We start from the raw sequence: 17,426 nt of genomic DNA, 5'->3' as shown, positions 1-17,426 counted from the left end.
AACTTTAGCCATCTTTGCCTCTTCTAAGAGATAGCGTTTCTCCAGCTGGAGCCGGGAACAATCATCGGCCGATGATTTGAGAGCAGCACGGAGGTTAGCGATCCCTTTGCTGTATCGCTCAAACTCTGCTTGCTTGGCCGCCTGCAGCCTTTCTACAGCCTCCTTATTCTGCTGCTCCCGTCTCATGTGCTCGTGCTTGAGCTTCTGGTGCGCCATATGCAGCACCTGGACATCAAAACTTTTCACCTTCTCTGGCTCTCCTAAGAGAGCGCATTTCTCCTGCTGGAGCCGGTTAAGATCATCGTCCGAGGATTTAAGAGCAGCACGGAGTTTAGCGATCCCTTTGCGGTATCTCTGAAACTCTGCTTCCTTGGCCGCCTGCAGCCTTTCCACAGCCTCAGTATTGTGGTTCTCCTGTCTCCTGAAATCTTGCTGGAGCTCCGTCAGCGCTGCCTTGACGACGGTCACCTCTTGAGACAGCTTCACCTGATGATGATGAACATGATGAATATATTTATGAGATAGAATGTTAAGTACAAGTACAGTCAAACAGTAGCATGTATTACAGTACACGTACAGTCAAACTGGACTACACTGTACAGTGTAGAGCTGGTCCACAGTTCCACGGCCAGGACGAAAACCACATTGCTCCTCCTGAATCCGAGGTTCGACTATCCGGCGGACCCTCCCCTCCAGTACCCCTGAATAGACCTTACCGGGGAGGCTGAGGAGTGTGATCCCTGGAAAAACCGCTGCTATTTTTAATTTTTTTACATCATATAGATTATTGCATAAAATACATGACACATATTACATTCTTTCAGTATATCAGTTATTTTACATAAATGTACAGGCGAAAAACGCTTTCTTCAGATCAGAGTACAGTAGTCCCTCGATATAATGCGGTTCATCTTCCGCGACTTCGCTGCTTCGCGGAGTTTTAATTAAATTTTTCAGATTTTATTTTTTGCACTTGAACGCGCCTTGAAACGGTGCAAGGACGAAGAGGCGCGGTCGGAGTTGCTATTAATAACTTGTGTCATTAAAATTAAATTTGTTATTCCTAAAAGCTATCATGTTTATTTGTTAAGCGTTTGTTTTATAGCGCTCTTATTCTCTGTGTAAAAAGAGGCTTTTATTTTGTAGGAGCATAAACGTTACGTCCCTTATGGGTATCGTTTCTTCCTGTTGATACATGTAGCCGCGCTGCTGTGCTAAGCTATCCAGTAAAGCAGCATGAGAGGCTAAAGACAGCACGAGTAGAATATTTGTTCTTCTGCACTCCAAGCTGCTCTTTCCTCGACCTGCACGCCTTAACATTATTAACAGGAAAACGTTTACTGTACGTACTATATATTTTTATTTCTCAAACAAATGTTTAGTTTTGAAAACAGGTTTTGATCTTTGGTTTCATTCTATAATACTGAAACAATCTATTTAGATGAATGCCTGACTGTTAAAAGTGTATAAAGTGTGTGGTGAGGGGTTTTACAGCCATAAAACATTTATGTACATGTATAATAATTGTAAAAAAAATAAAGACTACATTGCGGATTTCACTTATTGCGGGTTGTTTTTGGAACCTAACCCCCACGGAAAATGAGGGACTACTGTATATGGACTCCTCTTTTTTGGAGGGGCGGGGCATCGACCAGGTGAGCATAACCCCTCCCACTCTTGATAGATTTGGGAACAGGAATCAGTGTTTGGCATCAAACGGCCTCTCTGCGGGAAACCAGCTCCGCATCAGCAGCGAGGAGGTCCAAACATCAAGATGTTCCTGGTGGCTCAGAAGCAGAACCGGAAGCCCGTGGAGGTGGCGGCTCCTACACGGGCCCGGTGGCGTTGGCCCATGAAGGGAACGAGTCCAGGTGGAACATGACGCGACCCCAGCTGTTGATGGCCAGAGTGATGCAGCCGATCCCAATGATGTTCATGACCATGCCTGCTTTAACCTGCAGGGGGGCGGGCAGGTTATTTTAATATTATGGATCAGGATCATATCTGAATATAAGAGGGACTCACCATGTCGGAGACTTTGAGGAAACCATAGGAGAAGACTATGGCGTTGGGGGGCGTGGCAACCGGCAGCATGAAGGCCAAGGAGCAGCTGAGGGTGCAGGGAATCATCACGTACAGAGGGTTTAAGCTAATGGACCTGGACTGTGGTCGGGCAGAAAGACAGCCGGACTTCAGCTTAGGTCAATAACTTTGACAATAAGAACAAATCAGATGTCATGTTTACGTTTATTATTGACTTTGTCTGTTAAAACCAGAGCCTAAAAAAAATGAAGCCCATCCTGCTCTGACGCCGGAGCTTTGATTTGCATCTGTGAACTGTGCATTTGAATACCATGGAGGCCAGAATCGGCAGGAAGAGTGTTGCCGTGGTGATGTTGCTGGCACACTCAGTGAAGGTGGCGATGAGGAGGCAGAGGACAATGGCGATGGCGAAGGGTGGGATGGACTGGAGCGGCAACATCTGAGTGCCCAGCCAGTGGGACAGGCCAGACACCTGACAAAAATACGTTTGAATCATTCCTTCACAAATATCAACAATCAATGTGCTTTCAATCACAACAAAACTGAAAAAAATATTTTTTTTTAAATGTAAATGATTGTTTTAAGACGACATGAAAGCAGGACTTCCTTGGTGCAGGTTGAAAGATACACACCTGGCTGCCTTTGGCCAAAGCGAAGCCTCCTCCCAGCAGGAGAATGATGCTCCAGGGCATCTTCCTGTGAGTCACCTCCCAGGTGAGCAGGGGAGGCGCAGGGCCCCGTGACGCTCGCAACTCTGTTGAGCAAAAGAGAAATCGAGATCAAGTACGCAGAACTGGGCGTGGCCTGTGGGCGTGGCCTCTGTTTGCGTGTTACGTGCGTCACCTGTGTCAGAGCGCCTCCACAAGCAGAGGAAGTGCGGCGGCTCGGACGGAAGAACAAACAATAAAACGGCCACGAAGAGAGCGACGGTCGCGTCGGAGACATGCCTGCAGAGAGGAAGAGGAGGGGCGTCACCGATGTAGCAAGGCTTGTTAGCTCGCCAGGAGGAATGCATGAGGTTACGGAAAGAGGCTGCCCCCCCCCCCCCCATTGCAGAGATTCTTTAACTTAATTCCATTTGTGACTGATTTCTATGTAACTGGATGAAGGGTCGGCCTTGGCCGAGGGCTACGCGCTCCTTCTGCTAGCTAGCTCCTGCGGACCGGGCTACGCCTGCAGCGTAAACGTTCACCGAGCCCCAGCCAGGTTAAAAGACACGCTTGTGACATTGCATGTTGGTCTTGCATCATGGTAGATCAACAGATTACTGCCCGTGAACTTTAGAAAGAAGCCAAATCAAATCATCCTTATCTTTTAGCGTCCGGCCGTTATTGACTCCACATGAAGTAACTCCGGCCTCGCCGTTCATGAATGAGATTTCAGACCCACCTTTTGTGCTTTTTGGGTGGGTTTTTTGACCTTTACAATGTTTTTTTTCGGTTACATGTATGCTTTACTCCATGTAACCAGTATACGCGGCTTCATCTCTGGACAGATAAACAACGAGCTGGAGAGTCATCAAGGCCACTTCCTGTCTTAGTACTTCCAGTTCGCTGGCATCAGCTGAAGTTTGTTCAGTTGCACATTTGAGCTTCACAACATCTGTAATCAGGAAACATGTTGAAATCGAATCCCGCTCACAAACACCTCCTCAGTCTAATGGGTCAGGAGAACAGGCGTCCGTGACCTGGCTGCCTTTAACAGTTTGTTTTTCAGGATTAGCGGCGAGAAGCAGCAACTGAGCGGGATGCTTGTCTCAGCTAATTCGTCTTCATCGGTCAAACGAAAACCGGAAACAAGAGCTGGACATGAATTTGTGTTAGTATTGACTATCGATATGTAATTACATGCCAAGTGAGCAGACTCTGCTGAATCTGGCAATCATTGGTCGAGTATGCGGTCTGGAGAATCAGAGGCAAAACATGGTCAGTTACGGCACCAAAGAAGAAGAGGAGGAGGTCTGGCCTTTGCTGAGCTGCAGGAGGTTCAAATGTTCTTCTGCCTATTTTCATAAAATTTAACAAGCTGTAAACTTTAAGTCTGACTCAGCATCTTTGGATTATTTGACTGACTGTTCGGAGGATATACTCAAAGAGTTCTGGAAAAATTGTGATGAAACGTGAGGAACAATCGACTTGAATTTGATCCAGAACTTTTAGGTTTGGTCCTCTAAGCGTGCTCCATACTTACATGTTTTAGATGTGCAGCAAAATGTTCTTGAAGCGATGAATAAAACTTCACGGACGTTCTGAGGTCCTTCAGATCTCGATGACATGAACATTAATAAGTCCGAGCTTTTCGCTAACGGGGCGTTCTTCTTAAAGGGAGCCATAAAATATTTTACAATCACCGAGGTAAGGTCTGTCTGAGCCCAAGGGGGTTCACCCCATCCTCAACCAGATCCAGTTTTCTCCACACACACACACACACACACACACACACACACACACACACACTGCGACAGATATTCATGGAGGAGTTTCTGTTTCGGAAGAACTCCAAGCAGCAGTTTAGAGGCTCGTTTTGTGCAATGATTGAGACTCTACAAAGACTCTACTGAGTTTCACACACATTCCCAGCTGGTGTTTCTCATTCATCAGGATGACATTAGAGTGTTTTGAATGTATTTCAAGGAGAAAGTCTCTTCTGGAAAGTGGAAAAATAGCCACTGGAGGCTGACCCATATAAAAACCATATATAATTGTGACATAACAGATACAGCTAAAATGAATTTTAAATGAAACAGAAACTTCCTGTCTGACTCTATACCATTGCATAAGTGAAGAGCATTAAGGGTCAGGCAGGAGGCTACGGTCCATCCGGACCAGAACCTCCCGCCACAAGCACAGCTTCTTCCCCTCGGCTGTAAGACTCATGAACAATTCATTTTCTGTCCCGGACTCTTGAACATTTTATAACCGATAACTTGCACTGTTCTCTTTGCACTGCGGGAGTACGCTAGTTTTACTGCTGCTAATACACATCTGTGTATCCACTCCTGCTGCTGCTGTTTTGTGATGTGTCTGTACTTATGTTTTTTGTACCTTAGCCATTACTGTTACATGTAGCACGACTTTACTGAGAAAACTTCCTAGTCTGTGAACCCTCATTGACAATAAACACCTTCTGATTCTGATTCTGAATATAAATATGAGTGAAGTTTTTAAAGTTTAAAAGTTTAAAGTCCGTTTGTCATTGTTTAATGAACGATATTTATTTATAATTGCGGGGGTTTTTTTTGTACAAATGTGTAATGTACAATGTAATGCAGGGACTCACTTTGGCTTGAAGACATTGGTGGCCCAGCCATTCATGAAACCAGGGTCTTTTGTGAACCACAGCGCCACCAACAGGACGAAGAGCACCAGAACGCTAACCTCCGCGAAACTCATCTGTCCCAAACGGCGATACTCCTCCTTGATTATTTTGTATGCAGCTTGCTCCTTCTCCGACTGGACCGCCCGGCAACCCCAAGTTCTCCGCAGGCTGAAACAAGCGACATCATACTTTGGACTATACTCTTGATGCAGACTCAGTTTACAGGCAAACATTCTCCTCCAATCAACACCTATTATTTCATGCTTTTATTTGTTTGAACAATCCTTGCATAAGGAGACAGCGAACAGACTGCAGCACACAGGAAGGATTCAAATCCGCGTTTTGTTTAAATTGACTCACTTGCAGCCGATGTAGAGGAACTGCAGCCAGAACCAAGCCAGGATCAACATGAGGACCATGGTGGGGAAAGCAAACGCAAACCAGGAGGCAAAGTTTATCACACCACCATTGTCAGGGAAAAGTCTGCGAGACAGGAAGTTGTAAAGAATGACAAGCTTTCGCAATAAAAACAGAATTTAAATGCCTTAAACTGCAGTAAAGGTTGTGACTGCTACGGAAGTTTGATTTCAACACATAGAATGCAGATTGTTTTGTGTTAAACACAAAAGACTCATAGGCGCTGGGGCAAGTTTGGGAAATGTGTGTTTCTACTTTACACAAAATGCTGATTGCAGTCCAACCAAGCACCACCACCACCTGGATGACATTTCCCAACGTATAAGGTGTCTTCAATAAAATGTAAAATGATCAGTGCACAACACAAAGTGAGCAAGTCCCAAGAAGGGCGGTGGTTGATGTTCAGTTGCTGGTCACGTCCAAGACCTTTGGCTGAGAGACAAGGTTCATGACCTGAGTAAAAGCAAAGACAAGTCCCTCATCGCTTCTTAGCCTCATCACTCTGGTTCCTAAACTTAACCAAAGTTCCATCCATCCATCCATCCTCTTATAGACGAGACAACCTCAATCGTCTTGTTGACAGCAGCTTTGACGTTTATCAAAGAATGCTGTGTGGGGGGGACTTCCCAGGACAGCTGAGAGACAGTCTCCTCCCGAACCAATGGTTCCGTCTCGTGAACTGCATGTGATTTCATTTGTGCATTTTTTGGGGGGCTGTTATTTCAGCTGTATTTTCATTCACACAATGATTTCAGTGAATGAACTTTAGGAAAAACTATTGTGGTCATAAATAATCATGAGTCATCTTCAAATTAAGGACTTTTTAGAGCCTATATGTGTGTCCGAGGTCTTCCCTGAGGCCTCCTCCTGGTGGGACATGCCCGGAACACCTCCCCAGGGAGGTGACCAAGAGGCATCCGAAATAGATGCCCCAGTTAGCCCTACTCGATGTGGAGGAGCAGCGGCTCTACGTCGTGGTCCTCCCCGGTGACTGAGCTATTCACCCTGTCTCGAAGGGTGAGCCCAGTCACCTTACAGAAGAAAACGAATTTCAACCGCTTGTATCCGGGATCTTGTCCTTTCGGTTATGACCCAGAGCTCATGAACATAGACGAGAGTAGGAGCTTAGATTCACTGGTAAATTAAGAGCTTGGTCTCTCCACGACAGACCGATACAACGACAGCCGCTGCACTGATCCGTCTGCCGTCTGTCCGACCTGCCCTCACTGGTGAACAAGACCCCAAGACCCTTGAACTCCTCCGCTTGATGCAAAAACTCCCTCCACCGACCCGGAGAGGGCAGGCCACTTTTTCCCCGGTCTAGAACCACAGCCTCGGATTAGGAGGTACTAATCCTTTGATCTCCAAAGTGCCATTTCATGGAAGGATGCAATGGAGTCCAGTCGCACTTACCCGGTCATCTGTCCATTCAGAATCAAGTTGGGTCCAGTTCCAGTCAGAGTAGCGATGCCACCGATGCTGGCAGAGTAGCAAACACACAGCAGGAGTCCTTTACCCATCCTCTTCTTCTCCTCCTCTTCCTTTCTCAGCTCCTCTGGCTCGATCTGAAAGCAGGATTTCTCCATGGACACAACCGCTACCCCAGACAGATTGTAGAGTCATGAGCGTTCTGATTGGAGTACTGATTATCTTCCAAATGTTTCTTTGTGAGATTGATAGATGAACTCACCATGGCCGCCGTTCTCTGACGGAGGTTTGTCTTGTGCTGTTTGTCCATCCATCTCACCGTCTGACAACACATTGCCCTCGCTTTCCTGAGGGTTGCTCGTGTTTCCTGTCTTGCATGGCGTTAAGTTTGCCCCGTTCATGCCTGAGAGGAAATGGTCAGAAGTTCTCTTTAAGTCTGCTTACTTTCCCTTTTCAACTCAAAGGACCTCCCTTCCTCCATTGTTGGATGTAATTCTTTGGAATACTGGGCTGGGTTTTCTTTTTTTTTTCTTTTCTTTCCTATACCTTGTCTGCATTTGTGCTCAACAATGACAACGTACATAACGTCAGTCACTGTTAGAGTTCTATGAGTTCTGGGCTGGGTTTTCTAAAGTAGGATGTCTGACCTATATGTGGGTCCAGCAGACCCGTTTGTTGGACGCTGTTGGTTTTCTCCTGTTTTTCCTGATGGAGAACAACACTCTGGCTCTCGGAAAAAGGTCCAGAGGCCGCGCCATCGTTGAGCTGATCCAGGATGGCCTGGACAATCGGGACCATCATGGCAGTGGTGGCGGTGTTGCTGATCCACATGGACAGGAAGGCCGTCACTCCCATGAATCCCATCATCAACCTGGGAAACAAGGGAACCACTGATGAATGAACTTTTTCAACCGCCTGGGAAAATAAGAGAACTTCGTGCAAAGAATACGTCAAATGTTAGCATTGATGACTTATATTAGCTTATTCTCCTAGACCTCTAGGAATCCTGATGGGAGCAGAGAAAGGTGACACAATGTAAGAACTTCGCCGGACTGTTGGAACTGGTTGGTGAAAGGACCAAACAAAGTCAGGACGTTGGCCCAGGAGACCACGGTCCATGTCCTGTCTGAAGTCTTTATGCAATGTAGCCTTTAACCCAACTAAAACCAAGAAGACTTGGTGCCTGAAGCGAACCAGAAACTGTTATATTAGGAGTCGGCGCCACCCTCAAGACAAACTTCACATATTTAGTTCCACAAGCGGTGAGGATTCCAAACTTGTCTACTACTCTTAGACTAAGATAACACCGGCTTGTGTGTCATCGGTGCGGGACGGTGGGTGACTTACAGGGTGGGTCGAACCCCGACCAGCAACAGAACCTTCAGCGCAATGCGCTTGTGGAGGTTCCAGTGCTCCACGGCCACGGCCACCATCAACCCCCCGACAAACAGCATGTTGGTGTCCTTCAGGTACTGCATACACACCTGAACAAAAAAAACATGAAAGCCACAAATGCAAAATGTAGATTCTGGACAGCGTGCAACTGTGCAAAGCGGCAAAAGCGTGCGACGAAAGAGACGATGACTCCTGTTGTTGGTAATTCCTTTTGGATGATCTTTACCGAGGACAGTCCCGCAGTAAGAGTCTCATACCGCCACAGACGCCGGAGACAACCAAGTATTTCTGACACATTGTTGAATCGGGCTGAAATACTTGTTCAACGTAAAGAATGTGTCCTGTAGCAGTCGTAGCAAAGTCAGTGTGTAGTTCTGTGTGTGCAGACGTACGTCTTCGGACTTCATGATGCCGAGGACGGGGAACAAGACGGCCGGCAGCAGCGCCGTCACCGCCAGCGGCAGCACCTCGGTGCACCAGTACACCGCCATGAGCGCTATGACGTAAGCGCAGGCCGCCTCCTGCACACGCACATAGACACACATTGAACCAACGCAAACAGACTGAGGAGCTTTTGCCTCTTAAACACCCCTGATTCAATCCACTTCAAATATGGCAATGAACTGGGTTTGAACAAAGAACCAAGAGGTTCTGACCCTTCAGGGTTCTGTCTCAGCAGGACGGAAAGCAAAGCTGTTATTCTAGAAGACAGAAGACATGTTGACAGAGACTCATGCTGTAATCTCAAACATCCGTCCATCCATCCATCCATCATTTATTTCTGATCTGTTAAACGTATTTTCTCTCTATATTGAATGGCATCATGTATTCATCCATGATTTTTTTTTTGCTGCTGTTTGACTGGTCATCATGACTCAAAAAAACCCCCTGCTGGGCAGATTCCACAAAACTTGGGATGGGGTCGGGAAGAAAGCAAAGGATTCTGTTTTCCGATTCCTTTTAATAATTTAGCAAATTTTTTTTATTTATTTTTGTTAAAATGAACCTGATGATCGACGTGCAGCTGTGTAAATGTTAAATAGATCAGAACACACAAGGGATGGATTCCAGGGAATACTGCGCGTTTTTTTATACTCCACTGCAGTAGTGTAATATAATATATTGTTATCAAGCAATAAGCTGCAAACATCATCTTTTTTATTTCTGACATTAATGCTTTGACTTTGGCTCATTTTATTTTTTATACATTTCCTTTTGTAGTTTCACCTGATTAAGTTTCTGAACGTAATACTTTTGCATGTATTCCTACACAGCAATATTTCTTCCAGCACAAAGTGTGACTCTGGTGTGTTCATTGACGGGACGTTTTCTATTTCAGTGGACTTTTAAACTGTTCATCAATCAATGACCAACAGTGTTTAGCTGAGCTGCCACCCGTCCCAGCAAGTCAAGACCACAGCAGTACCAGACCCAGTTCTACAAACCATCGGACCAGTTTAAACACTTTAAAACCTGAACCGTGAAATAATTGCCAGAAAAAAAGAAATTGGTGGGAAAAAAAGAAAAGAAAAGAAAATTTGTACATATGAGTTTTAATTTGTATAATTTTTTTCTAAATGTGGATTTTTTTGCATGCAAAATGAAGATACAGGTGCATGTGTCTGTTTGTGTATATCAAAGTTTTTATGGAAACAATATCAGACATGATGTAGAAGTCTCAAAATCCTGAAAGTGTATTTAACAAACCATCGGACCAGTATAACCAGCGAATGGAGCGTTTCAAACTGGTGAGTTAGTGCTGACTCCAGTTTCTGCTTCTGTTCGAGCTGGTTAAACTCTTAGACTGAACTGGTCCATCAGTAAACCGGTTTGTTACACTGGTTACAACTACTTCATCTTTTTTTTTTTTTTTATGTGTGACTGCTTGTATTGCATAAACGACCCATTTAAACTGGTAACTGTGGGTAAACTGGTCAGCTGATTTTCGTTGTCCACAAAGTGGTACGTTTAACTGGTTAAAGCTTAAGTTGTCTGAACTGGTCAGTGCTCTGTAACCAGGCTACGTACACTGTTAGCTGTTAAACTGGTTACTACCCAGCTGGTTAGGGTTAGTCAGCTGTTAATGTTCGGGAACTTGAACTAGTCAGCGGTTGAGTTTAATGATGAGTAAACCGGTTATTTCAACTGGCGGTTCACTGGTCTCACCTTGGTGCTGAAGGCGAGCGGCAGCAGGAGGAACGGGCTGCAGACGAGGATGACGATGCCCTTCATCCTCCAGACCTGCTGCAGGATTCTACGAGAAAGAACCGACATGAGTGGTGATGAAGATGAAGATAAGGATGATGATGATGACTGTCAGAGAGCAAATTTATCAATGAGGCTCCTGTCCCTCCGCTGCCCACCCTCCATCCATGCTGATCTCCTCCTCCCCCTGCCCTCTCTCTCTCTCTAACACATTTGTGATGCATTTCACAGTTGGCAGAATAAATATGAACTTTCTGTGTGTCTGCACACACACACATGCAGCTTCTGTGCAGACGAAGCCCCCAGCAGAGTAAACACAGCGGAGGAAACCGGACGCCAGCCTGAACTCACACCCCCCCATTTGAGAATCGCTGCTTTACAGCCAAATGAGACGAGGTTGATCCTCTGCTGCCACCTTGGGGACACATGTGGGCGTGCAATTTCAGTTCTCTGTGCAACCGGCATTTCTGTAAGGTTGGAAAAAGGTTTTGCCTTTTAACAACGAGAATCCCAGTGAAATGCTAAACCTCAAACCAGTGGGCGTACTGGTTCCTTATTCAAAGTGGAATTTCATCAACAGCTGGACACCAGAATGGACGCAGTAATCAAACACCTCTTATAGAAGCAGGGACCAATCACAAGCACACATTTCTGTTTGGACAGAAGACGTCCTCCTGCCATTGAGCTGAACATAGGACTCAGATCCAGAGGGGGAAACCAGGAGAATTTAAGGTGAACAGAGGTTGGACCCTGCTGGTTACAAAGGTGCATTGTGGGGGCGTTCAGCTGGAGCCAGGCGGTCAGTACAAGATAAATACTCGCCCACACTGTCGCCTGGTCAAGGCAAACACCAAAGGAACATTCATCCTGAGGCGACGTGCGGATGCTGACTTTCTAGCAGTAAAACTACAATAATAATTCTCTGGTCATGCACAGTTTTGTCATCATTGTCATGTTGCTATGAGGCACATTCAAACGTATGCACGAGAATAATGCAGATTCAACCCTCCATAAAACCACTGTCATAAAAATGGAGTATTTTTAGGGTCTATTTAATCTACCACTAGGAATAAATTAGTTCATCAAAAATACCGGATGAATTTTATGACCCCCTAATCCACCCAAACCTTTGCAGAAGTCTATTTCTTTTGCATTCTTGACCACATGGCGATCGGTCCAGGGTTGATTATTAACCAGCCAATGCAGCAGCTGTTGATTCACCACGCCATCCAGCCCGGAGTAGGTTGCTCACATCCATCCGTAACGTCTTTGAATCATCTCGACCCGCTTGTTACTTTACTTTTACCTCCAGGGAACACTCAGGCCAGGTGAGTTTGGACCTTTGCGTCCCCTTTTTTTTCCCTCGGTTCTGCTTTTGGAGAGAAATTTGCTTTGAAAATTATCTCTACTTCACACAATGAGATGTTTTTGAATTGAGAAGAGAAGCAGAACCCGAGATTGAAGTTGATAGATTTAAACCGTTCATTGTATTCTGTGCTTGCGTGTTCAGAGTATTCAGATCAGCCCCCCCCCCCCCCCCCCCCCTAAAATAAGTTTCTGAAACAGTAACCTTTAATCTGCTGGTAAACACAGCAGCGAGTCTGAACTGACTGATGATAAAAAAAACCAACAGCTTTATTCAGATACTCGTGATTGAAATGTCTCGGTAACTAAATAGACGTCCATGAAAGACCCTCTTGATCCTGAGAGGATGAATCCGAAACCACCAATCACTTCAGCTCATCCATGAAGCTGAGGCAGATATCCAAGGCTAATATTCATGCTAATATAAGCCTCAACAATATGTTCTCAAATGCTTGTTTATGTTTTATATTTACATTTTATTCAGTTCGATATGTTGTCTTTTTTTTTTTCTCTAATTCTGTATGACTGTAAAGTGAAAGTCATTCAGGATGAGCTTCATTCATTAAACGAAGGTGTTGTAACTGCAGAAATTAAACCAAAGCTATTAAAGCAGCCAGAAAAACGATTAGAATAAAACCGTGCACCGTTTTAAAGTAATCTTAATGGACTTAAATAGTAAATTATACGTATCTTTACACATCTGTTTGTGCTGCATGCTAAAGGATGACTGGTTATTGGTGATCAATCATCCAATCAGAATCTGTTTTTGAATTGGATTTCAGATCAAATAAAACTAACTTAAGAATGTTGTTTATGTTAGACTGAAGAACAACACACACACACACACACACACACACACACACACCTACACACACTGTCTCTGATGGTGCGTCTGCTTTGCAGGTTGTTGTTTGGAGATGAAGCTGTGTCTCCTCCTCTCCGCTCTTTTCCTCTGCTGTTTGGGGCAGGCGGTAAGAACCTCATTGTTCCTCTGGACGACCTCATTCAGTTTAATCAGTTTGACCCGCCTCCTCTCTTCAGGAGGAGCCCAGTCCAGGAGGCCCTGATGCATCTGGTCCTGTCGATGAAGAGGAGGCGGACGACTGCGGAGGGAAGAAGTCATTTAGTCCTGAGGAGCGAAGGTCGATAGGGGGCGCCGTAGAGCAACTGGGTTTACAGCTGCTGGGAAAGCTTCCCGTTGGTCCGCAGCAGCCGAATGTCGTCCTATCGCCTCTCAGCTTGGCTTACGCCCTCGCCCACCTCACCCTAGGTCTTTCAGTTTCATTCCATTTTTTAAAATAACCTGCTGCCATGGCAACCTTTCCTAATCCTTCATCTGCACAACAAGGAGATGTTTCCGATGCCTTGGGTTCGTCAACGATGAAGCACATCAAAACGTCCCCCCCCCCCACTTTGATTTAAGGGATCCCTCTGAAGTTAAAGACAGGACAGATTGTCCTAAGAGCATGCTAACGTGCTAATGCACACTTTTAAACACCTTGAGATACGAATTTAGATTTTGATTGGTTCCTCAGGCGCTCGCAACGAGACGGAGAAGCTGCTGCTCCGGAGCCTTCACGCCGACCATCTGCCTTGTTACCATCACATACTGGGAGGCCTTCTACCTCATTTTAGAAACACATCCCTGGAGGTGGCGACACGCATGTACCTGAGACCAGGTTTCCACCGGCGAGCCTTAAACCGATGATGGTTTTTACAAACTTTGCAAGAAGAATTATTTCATCCATTCTTTTGTTTTTCATTTTCTCTCCAGGATTTGAAGTGAAGTTGTCTTTCCTCAAAGACTCTCTGGCTAGGTATCGACTACAGTCACACCTTATACAGAGTCACGAGTAATACTATTACTGCACTTTCGGCTTGTCCCCTGAGGGGTTGCTACAGCAAATCAATGTTCTCCACTTCACCCTGTCCTTTGCATCGTCCTCCCCAACACCAGCCACTCTCATGTCCTCCCTCACTACGTCCATGTATCTTCTCCTGGGTCGTCCTCTAGCCCTGTTCCCTGCAGTTCCATTCTCAGCATCCTTCTACTGATATAGTCCCTGTCTCTCCTCTTGACATGTCCAAACCATCAAAGTCTGGTCTCTCTGACCTTGTCTCCAAAACGTCTAACCTTCACCGTCCCTTTTATTGTCTCATTTCTAATCCTGTCCAACCTGGTCACTCCCAAGGAGAACCTCAGCATCTTCATCTCCTCCACTTCTAGCTCCGCCTCCTGTCTTTTCCTCAGAGCCACTGTCTCTAAACCGTCCATCATGGCTGTCCTCACCACTGTCTCTAAGACGTCCATCATGGCTGTCCTCACCACTGTCTTGTAGACCTTTCCCATCCTCCTCGCTGACTCTCTCCTATCACAGAGCACACCTGATACTTTCCTCTCTTGCCACCCTGTCATAGGCTTTCTCTAGATCTACAAAGACAGTGTAAAAAAAACAGTTTCCTCCTCAGGTACCAATCACAGCCTGTCCCTCTCGTCTCTGTGGAGGAGGTCAACCAATGGGTGGAGAACGCCACTAATGGCCACATCCCAAACTTCCTGGAGAGTATTCCACATGATGTGGTGCTAATGCTGATGAACGCCATGTACTTCAAAGGTGAACAACCGTGCGGCATCTTCTTTCCCTACTGAAGAGTCCAGTTCAGCTGGTGCCACTTTTATCAGCATTTCAGTTTAGGATATGACGCAGATTGAAGCAGATCGTTCTGCTGTCGCCCACATGGCAACCTTTCCACTAGTAAACATATACTAGTAAACATACTTCTTTGCCAAGCAAGCTTTCCCCTGCCCAGCTGGAGCGTTCTCATGAGTCACTAGCTTTGGATTCACATCAGCAGGTTTAATCGTAGCCGAAGGCGCCTTGTCTTCAAGCGATTGGGCGATGGTGGTTGAGAGGGTCGTCCTACGATCGAGAGGTTGGCGGATAGATTCCCGGCTCAGGCACATGTGTGCACTGTCATTTTGTCCTTAGGCAAGACACTTCACCCGCATTGCCTGGGCGCCTGCGCACGCGGCGACCAGCAGCAGACTACAGTTAGACTGTAACTGCTGTAAACCTAATTGCCCTCCAAGGAGCAAAATCAATGCAAAGTATTTAGTATTAGTATTTAGTAACCTTTACGGTGGTGAAGTGTCCCAACAGTGACTCGGAATTACTTGATTACAGTCCGGTGGTCACAAGGCAAAGCAAAAGGAAAACACAATCAGAAAACTCTATATGGACTGCCCTAATAAGACCAGACCAGGCATTTCTATTTGAGTCTAGGTTGTCACGATTCCTTCTTTCTCCGTTCAGGTGAATGGCAGACACGATTCAACCCCCAGGGGACCTCTAAGGGCGTCTTCTACCTGGACCTCCAGAACTCCGTGTCAGTGGACATGATGAAATCGGCCCAGTACCCTCTCCGCCTGATGGGAGATCCTGACCTGGAAGCACAGGTAACCCCATGTTAACATGGGGAACATCTGTGGAGAAATATTGTCCACCATCATCTAATGACGCAGCAGGACTAAAACAGTCACTCTCTCTCATACAGGTTGCCAGTTTTGCCTTTAAGGGAAACACCAGCTTCTTAGTTGTCATGCCAGACAGAGGAAACGTGTCATCAGTGCTGCCCAGACTGAACATCTCTGACCTTTACAGACGCCTACCTCAAGAGAAGCTAATGCAGGTCAGCCTACCCAAGGTGAAGCTGCAGTTTCACAAGGAGCTCCAGGAACCTCTGACCAGCATGGGTGAGCGACAGAGAAGACAGGGAGGAAGCTGAACCTTTAGCGGATGACGGCACGCTGAGTAAAGGCAACAGTTTACTGACGATGCCTTATAATTAAGCCCGCCAGAGTTTTTGGTGCTTAGATTACTTAGGGCGGTTCTGATAACTCCGCTGGACAGCCACATCTGAGCACAAGTTACCCGATGGAACGAGAAATACACCACCACGAGAGAATGAATTTGTCGGCTGACACTTGCTGTGTGCTTCTTACTGTACTGTACTGTTTTGTGGTCATTCAGTCTGAAACAAGGAAGTCTGTTTCTCTCTTTCAGGCCTCGGCTCTCTGTTTTCAGGCCCGGATCTATCAGCGATATCAGACTTCCCTCTGGTGGTGAGCAGCGTCCGCCACGCCAGCACCATAGAACTCAGCGAGGAAGGCGTGGAGGCATCCGCCACCACTGTCGTCACCGCCATGCGCTCTGTCTCTCTGTTCTCCGTCAACTCTCCCTTCATCTTTGCCCTCGTCGACGACGCCTCCCTGACCCCCCTCTTCCTGGGCGTCGTCACCAACCCCGCCCCCAACAACGACCAGATGGTCAATGATGAGCCCAACGGCAACAACAGCATGAGTGACCAGCCTGGGCTGTCGAGCAGCGATGACGGCAGGTCCTGCAGCAAGCTAGAAGCAGCAGAGGGGACCTCCGCGCCGTCATGTAGCGCCCCTGCTGGTGAGGAGGAGCAACCGCAGCATGGCCCGAACCCGATATAAAAAGGATACGAAAACAAATGACTGCCTGCTTGAAATGATAAGTTTCAAGGAAGAAATTGACCTGATTGAAGATCCTTTGTCGGCTTTTGTTAGAAGAGAACACTGATTCTGCTGCAAGGCCCCGCCCCTCAACATAGAAATGTGCAGGTGCACAATTATAGTTATCAGCAATAAGTTCTACGTGACGGAGTCGATGCTCATATGAGGAGCTCTCATTGTCCAGGATATTAAATTTGTCAGAGAGAAAACACGGGACTTTAAAATAAAAGCAGTTCAAGCAGGTTGTCCATTCGTAAGTCTGCTTTGCAATGCGGTCATTTCAGTTTGGTATTCAGTCCCACAAAATAAAAGCATGACACAAAAAGAGCATTTTTTGCTGTTGAAAGCATTAAAATAAAATAAAACTACTCTGATTGGTTTTCATCAGTTAGCTTGCAGAAAGAAAATGGAGTGTTTAACAAAAGTGTTTTTTTTCCAGACTTGGGATTCTGCCTTTGATAAAATAAAATACAAATGGAATGTGATTGGCTCTCAGCAGAGTTAATATCTACACCCAGGTAATCGTGGTTATTTAGCTTTCTTAGTTTCTGTCCCGTCTCATGGACGTAGTGAGGGAGGACATGGGGAGGACGATGCGAAGGACAGGGTGACGTGCTGAACATTGATTTGCTGTGGCGACCCCTGATGGAACAAACTGAAAGTACAGTAGTAGTTTATGTTTATGTCCTGTCTCTCCAAAAGATTTAACGGCTAT

The 17,426-nt window shown here is 46.1% G+C and overlaps 2 protein-coding genes across 2 annotated transcripts; one reads left to right on the top strand and one right to left on the bottom strand.

Annotated features, from left to right (window-relative positions):
• Positions 1-1,826: 1,826 nt before the first annotated feature.
• On the bottom strand, positions 1,827-10,875 carry LOC137899965 (Na(+)/citrate cotransporter-like). Its single transcript, XM_068744000.1, has 12 exons — positions 10,768-10,875; positions 8,994-9,122; positions 8,554-8,690; positions 7,854-8,077; positions 7,192-7,333; positions 5,722-5,844; positions 5,323-5,529; positions 2,887-2,990; positions 2,676-2,797; positions 2,354-2,515; positions 2,026-2,163; positions 1,827-1,955 (listed from the first exon to the last, which is right to left on the bottom strand). The coding sequence occupies exons 1-12, from the start codon at positions 10,873-10,875 to the stop codon at positions 1,827-1,829; spliced, it is 1,725 nt and encodes a 574-aa protein (XP_068600101.1).
• A 2,210-nt stretch (positions 10,876-13,085) lies between these two features.
• On the top strand, positions 13,086-16,672 carry serpinf2a (serpin peptidase inhibitor, clade F (alpha-2 antiplasmin, pigment epithelium derived factor), member 2a). The gene is made up of 8 exons (XM_068744233.1): positions 13,086-13,142; positions 13,213-13,441; positions 13,707-13,850; positions 13,946-13,988; positions 14,641-14,786; positions 15,486-15,628; positions 15,727-15,925; positions 16,236-16,672. Exons 1-8 carry the CDS (start codon positions 13,089-13,091, stop codon positions 16,670-16,672), a joined length of 1,395 nt encoding a protein of 464 aa, XP_068600334.1. The 5' UTR covers positions 13,086-13,088.
• The last annotated feature ends 754 nt before the right edge of the window (positions 16,673-17,426 follow it).

The sequence above is a fragment of the Brachionichthys hirsutus genome, chromosome 10 (assembly GCF_040956055.1).
Source record: "Brachionichthys hirsutus isolate HB-005 chromosome 10, CSIRO-AGI_Bhir_v1, whole genome shotgun sequence".
NCBI lineage: Eukaryota > Metazoa > Chordata > Actinopteri > Lophiiformes > Brachionichthyidae > Brachionichthys > Brachionichthys hirsutus.
Note: the sequence above shows the minus strand (reverse complement) of the source record. Positions and strands in the feature narration are given on the sequence as shown.

Excerpts from the sequence above, each read along its gene's own strand:
- LOC137899965 (XM_068744000.1), bottom strand. The coding sequence starts at position 10,875 with ATGTCGGTTCTTTCTCGTAGAATCCTGCAGCAGGTCTGGAGGATGAAG. Across the intron at positions 2,516-2,675 it reads CTTTGGCCAAAGGCAGCCAG|GTGTCTGGCCTGTCCCACTG; the intron begins GTGTGTATCTTT and ends TATTTTTGTCAG. Across the intron at positions 1,956-2,025 it reads TCCTCAAAGTCTCCGACATG|GTTAAAGCAGGCATGGTCAT; the intron begins GTGAGTCCCTCT and ends GCCCCCCTGCAG.
- serpinf2a (XM_068744233.1), top strand. The coding sequence starts at position 13,089 with ATGAAGCTGTGTCTCCTCCTCTCCGCTCTTTTCCTCTGCTGTTTGGGG. Across the intron at positions 13,851-13,945 it reads ACGCATGTACCTGAGACCAG|GATTTGAAGTGAAGTTGTCT; the intron begins GTTTCCACCGGC and ends TTTTCTCTCCAG. Across the intron at positions 14,787-15,485 it reads GAACGCCATGTACTTCAAAG|GTGAATGGCAGACACGATTC; the intron begins GTGAACAACCGT and ends TTCTCCGTTCAG.